This window comes from Octopus bimaculoides, chromosome 15 (assembly GCF_001194135.2).
Source record: "Octopus bimaculoides isolate UCB-OBI-ISO-001 chromosome 15, ASM119413v2, whole genome shotgun sequence".
NCBI lineage: Eukaryota > Metazoa > Mollusca > Cephalopoda > Octopoda > Octopodidae > Octopus > Octopus bimaculoides.
In genome coordinates this window covers 2,065,713-2,071,739 of record NC_068995.1, presented here as the reverse complement: position 1 = coordinate 2,071,739, position 6,027 = coordinate 2,065,713, and the positions used below count along the sequence as shown (strand labels likewise).

The window sequence follows — 6,027 nt, the reverse complement described above, 5'->3', positions numbered from 1 at the left end:
GGAGTGAGTGAAACAAAAAAGGGGCAGAGGGACCAGGTGAAAAGTGTGAGGTAGACCCTGCTGAGGGTCCATTTTCTTCTTTTTTTAATGTGGTGGTGGGGCAGGAGAAGTAAAAGTAGAAATGAGCAAATAAGAACAAATTCATAAAAAAAAAAAGAAAAAGATATGGAGCTCTGCCATTATAGGGGTAGGGGTGGGTTCAGAGATGGAAGTGGTGAAGTGTAGGGATGGGCATGTGTGTGTGTGTGTGTGTAAGGGAGAGAATGTGGTTAAGGATGTATATACGTGTGTGTGTGTGTGTGTGTGTGTTTGGATGAGGCTAGGAACATTGTAAATAGGGTTGTGGACAAAGTGGACACGAGGAGATGGAACTATTGCCTACTTGATAAAATGGTAAATAACTGTAGTACTGACTGCCGCCACTGGAGTTATTGTAAGGTCCATAGAATACTTGGTCCAAAATCAAATTATTTAAGTTGTCAAACTGTGGTAGTTGAAGGTATTTACTCTGTGCTTTCTGTTCCTGTTCTAGCAGGATCTCACAAGCCAATTGATGTATAAGATTTAGTGTCTGTCTTCGTTCATGGCCCATCAAACAGATTGTGCTGTCGTCAACCACTCGGTAGAGCGTCATCAAGTATTCATATTTCAGATCCTCCTCACCACTAAAATGGTTTGCCAGATAAGCATCCAGCTTCTGTTTTTGTTGCGACAAGTCGCTGAAATCTATGAAAAACCTAGAACACATGTAGCGCTCCATGGCACGGATGTCCACGTTGCCAGCTGGTGTGTAACGCCTCACTAACAGGTTACAATATTTCAGCAAGCCTCCACCCCGGATCTCTTCTGGGTTTCGTGTGGCAATTAGCTTTTCAGTTAAGTGGAACCAGGCTTGTGAAAAGTCCCCATACACACTCTCGGCTTTCACAGTTGGGTAAAAATGTTCGCTGGTCGGAGTGTTGGAAACTTCGTAGAACGTTAACAAACTGTCCAAGATTATCTGAAAGGAATCAACACTAAATTCAAACTGACGTTTCATTTTGTCCACAAACTTAAGCTCCACATTTTTACCTTTATTATTCGAGAGTGATATCAAACTCCAACGGTCGCCATGTTCATTGCACACTTTTACCATTTTCTGAACATAAGCTTCTTTCAAGCTGCAACTGGACATCCTGTCTTTACTGACGCCAGCTGGCAGAAAGTCTAAGAGGCAGCCAAGAACACAATTCTTCACTTTTTGAAGTTCATTCTGGTTGGAGAGATCAATCCCAAATATCAAGTCCAAGTCATTATAAGTCTGAGAAGTATCTGTCTCTAAGACATAGCTGGCAGCACCGCCATTTAGACGCATATCTCGAACATGGACCCCTTCAGATTTCAGCTTTTGGCGAACCAGTTGGATGAGATCCTTCAGTTTAACATCAAGGGTAGGGAAATTGCCACGACCATGGATTGGTATGGATGCCTCCATCACTTCCACAAGTCGCATCAATTGGTCATATTCCAAGACCTTGAAACGACAAGAAGACTGTGTGTCGTCAAGTAATTCTGTTGAGCCGAAAACAAACATCTGATCACTTAGACTTGAGCCATCCTTGTTGCAGTCCTCTTCATCGTAAGCTTCAGTCGGCAGTTCATCTCCTGCCTCTTCTGCCTCGATGTCAACATCGGCGACTGGCTCTACAGTAACCACAGTAACAGCATCAAGGTCTGCAGTCAGCGAAGGTGTCTCAGGTGTTGTCTGGGTGTCATCGGTGTCCTTATCAACCGCAGCAGTGGTGTTGGTGTTGGTGGTGCAACAGACAGCAGCGTCTGCAGGTGCAACTGAAGCAGAAGTGGCTGAACCACTAGATATGGCAACAGCACAAACACTATCCGTAGCCATTGCCAAGAGTTGTCGTCTTTACAACTTTATGGCGGTTTCTGAGGAGCGGATTCTGAAAAGAGAAAGGAAAAAAAAAAAAGATTGTTACAATATTGTTTGGTAATAATACAAAAGTAACAACAAAACATACAGAAATAACCAACAACCACCACTTCTATAACCAACAGTTCCCATTTGTCAAACCAATGAGGTGGTGGTGCTTTGTATAGTCACGCAATCTTCAAAAATAACAGCCAAAACCTCAAATCCTACCATATTTTAAATAAGGAAATGGCATCCCTAAAGAGGCAGGATGGTCCTGACGGGAACGTCTTTAATCATGGGCCTGCTGGATCAGGGCTGACCTGGGGCCAAACACCACCACCACCACCATCATACCACCCCCTTCCTTCCTACACATTCAAATAGCCACAAGATCGGCTGTCTGGACAAACATTACTCTGGTCAACATCTGGACAAACATCTCTGAAGCAACAGACTGAACATAACATTGACCATTTGACCGTCATATTCAGACCAAAACTGAACACAACGGTCGACCACATGCCTTTGACAATATGGCCACCACTCCCAAACACTAGTGGGTGGGGTATCAGATCGAGCTGGGATATGTAACAATAGTAGGGTCCAGCTGATAGAGCCATGGGTCAGTGTTGAGACAGGAGTGACCATAGGCTATTCAACAATACCGTCCACTCAGGTAATAACAACGATGTTGTAAACAGCTGTTCTTAAAAAGATAATTGTGTTTGATTGACCATATTTGGTGATAGTTTCAATACAGAATAGGTGAGAGAGAGAGAGAGAGAGAAGCAGAGTTAAGAGAGACGTTACACTAAGAGAGACGTTGGGAGAAAGAGAGAGATAGAGACAGGTTAAGAGGGAAAGAAAGATTTGGTGACATAGAATCGTAAAGACAGACGTTAAGAGAGAGAGAGAGAGAGATGAGTTAAGAGAGAGAGGGAGAAGAAGAGTTTGTGAGACTCAGTGTCTCGTAAAGAGGGGAAGTGAGGGAGAGAGAAAGAGAGAGCTGTGTGAAGGAAAGTGAGGGAAAGGTTGACAGTGTTGGAAAGGGGGAGAGTAAACACTGAGTATGTGGCCGGTGAGAGAAGGGGAGGAAGGGGAGATTGATGTGATGTGTGCGAGACAGTAAGAGGCAGTCGAGAGAATGTGTGTGTGTGTGCTCGGAGGTGGCCAACTGACGGTGCCAACTCGCCAAAAGAGTGAGATGGAGACGAGAGAGACGAGGGGTGGCGGGGGTAGAGTGCAAGAGGGAAAGATAGAGGTACACGGGTCAGAGTGGTGAAGGGGATGGAGAGAGAGAAAATTAGGGTGAAAGATGGAGAAAATGATAATATAGGACGGTAGCGAGAAGGGAGTAGGAGGAGGAGCGATTGAGTAAGCGATGAAGAGAGAGAGAGAAATGTGTGTGTTGATGACGACAACAGGCAGTGTGACAAGAAGCAATCTATTGGTCGTTTGTATCCTAGCAACGCCTTAGAACTGTATCCTACGTCAACAGGTTCTCGCCTCACCCCCAGCTACACCCTCTATGTCGACAATATGGTGAGAACGGCCTTAGTAAGCAACACGAAATATTGCAGTCTGCTGCACATTTCAGGGTTATAAGATATGTTTAAAACAGATGCGCGGGTTCGTGTTGGAAGTCAGCTTGTAATAGTTACCCTGCTTGTCGTACCCGCCACCGTTACAGCCGATAGAACCAGCGCTAACTACTGTATTTGAACAGAAATACTTAACGCACGGGTTACGTGTTGGCGGGTGTTTAGAAATGCGAACTGTTCGATTAGAAAGATATATAGGTGTGTGTGTGTGTGTGTGTGAGGTTAATATTTTTAGTAATGATGTAAAAGTGAAATAAATCCTAAGTAGGACAATAATAACGACAATAAATAAAAAAAAAACGAAGCTTGTTACTGATATTATTCTAAGAGAAGAAAGTTTTCCACGCCATGTTGAAGGAGAGATGTTACACCACCATCAGTCGAAGTTACACAATATGGTGAACTTTTGCACATGTTCAACACGGTCAAAAGTGAGTGTTTTCGTGTCAGAAGAAGTGAACATACTGGAAAGAGGAAATTTAGTAAGATTTCTACAGGTGGGAGACTTGGGAACGGGAAGTTCTTCAAACCACCGAGGCATCACTTCTCCCTCTCTCTCTCCCACCCTGTTTCTCCCTCTCTCTGACACACGGGGTAAAAAGAGAAGGAAAGAATAAGAGAGAGAGGGGGGAATTTTTAATGTCATTCTATATGGCAGAATTAACCTTATTTTTTCTTCCTTCCCTTCTTCCGTGGTCGGCAAAATAAAACACTCATCGATAACTGTGATTGATTCCAAATATGGCCTCGTGCCAATCTTAAAAACATTATTCCGATAACATATGTGGAGGAAAATACTTTTTAATTTCTTTTTTTATCATTTCTTCCTCTCTTTCGAAACTTTCCATTTATGTAGACACAATAACTGCTGACTTCAAGCAACAAACATACTTTGTCAGCAGTTTATGAAGAAACAAATTTCAAGTGTTCATTAATTTCTTTTTCTTTTAACGGAAATATATTTTCGCTGAATTTCGAGATGCAAGAACACTTGTTTTAAAAAATTACTCTTGGAGAGTTTAAAAGTTTTTGGCAATTGTTATACATTTACGAAACGGCCAAATTCCTGTATTTGCTTCGTTTACTTTCTAAATCTTCATTTTTTTTTCTTGTAAGTTATTTAATAAACGAAAACTTCGGGTGGAAATTTTTTTATAATTTAATTTTTCGTTTTCTTATATATATATATATATATATATATTTTTTGCGGTCTATGGAATTGTTTTAGAGAATATAGAAAAAGTAAAATACGACAGGAATTGGCTAAAATAATAAGTGAAACAAAACATATATAGGATGGCATTAATATTACAACTATTAAGTAAATTTAAAGAATAAAAAAAAAAACTGAAGCAAAATTCGAAATGAAGAACGGACAACGCAAGAACTTTGGTGTAGAATTTTAGCAGAGTTGACATGACAAGCGAAAGCCGTGGTTCTTTCGGATGTGACAGCAAATAGGTTATATATAGGAGTAGGGGGGAAGAAGTAATTTTTGGCAGCACTTTGAAAAATGACCGAAGGTCTTGGAGTGTTAAAGTCAGAATGAAGATATTGTTGCGAAGACAGAGAAAACGTATGTGTATATATATATATATATATATATATATATATACGGGCGTGTGTAATATATATATATATATATATATATATATATATATATATATATATATGGTGATAGAGAGAAGAATTTGGTAGTCTGTGATAGCAGTTAAAAAAGACTGTTTAAGTGTTAACACGTTTTGTGTATTAAATGAGTGCAGTTTTGGTCGATAAAGTCGGCAGAGGAACCCATTCGAATACATAAGTAACAATGACAGTTTTAGGCTGACTTGAAAAGAGAAAGGGCAGCAGAGAAAAAGAGGAACAGAAGATGAAACAGAACCCCTACATGGGCAGAAGAAGAAGAGAGGAGGAAAAAGTAAGGAGAACGAGTGAAGTTATTAAAACATATGTTGAAAGAGAATCATTTACCAGGTGGTATATCCCGGCGTCAGCTGAAGCAGTCCTAATCAGCCAGCTTCTTGCTTCTCCACTGCTGGTCACACTAAGCCAGGGGGGCGGGAACAACAAGAAGCCATGCTCTAACCACGTGACCCGCCGAAAAACTCTTTACTGCGCACTTGTCTTAGATTCCTTAACTCTTACTCTTTCTTTATTTCTCTCTCGCTTTCTGACTCTCCTCTTCTCTCTGTTCGGCTCACTCTTCCTTTCTCTCTTTCTCTTCCTCCTCTCACTTACCTTTTCTCTCTCTCTCCTCCCCTTAATCTTTCTTCCTTTCTCGCATGTTCTCTCACACTTCTATCTATCTCTTCCATTCTGTCTCTCTTTTTCTCACTCTTACTTTATCTTTTCCCCCCCTCCCTTCTTATTCTCTCTCTCTCTCTATCTCACCCTCTGTCACCATTTCACACACACACATACACACACATGCTATCTCTCTCTCTCCGATTCTTTCTCCTTTACTCTATCTTCCTCTCTTCTTCTTTCTCTGACTTTGTTTTCTTCTCTCTC

At 41.2% G+C, this 6,027-nt stretch overlaps 1 protein-coding gene across 1 annotated transcript; it reads right to left on the bottom strand.

Annotated features, from left to right (window-relative positions):
* Positions 1-6: 6 nt before the first annotated feature.
* LOC106879855 (terminal nucleotidyltransferase 5C) lies at positions 7-5,644 on the bottom strand. Its single transcript, XM_014929569.2, has 2 exons — positions 5,488-5,644; positions 7-1,940 (listed from the first exon to the last, which is right to left on the bottom strand). Exon 2 carries the CDS (start codon positions 1,886-1,888, stop codon positions 320-322), a length of 1,569 nt encoding a protein of 522 aa, XP_014785055.1. The 5' UTR covers positions 1,889-1,940; positions 5,488-5,644; the 3' UTR covers positions 7-319.
* Positions 5,645-6,027: the final 383 nt, after the last annotated feature.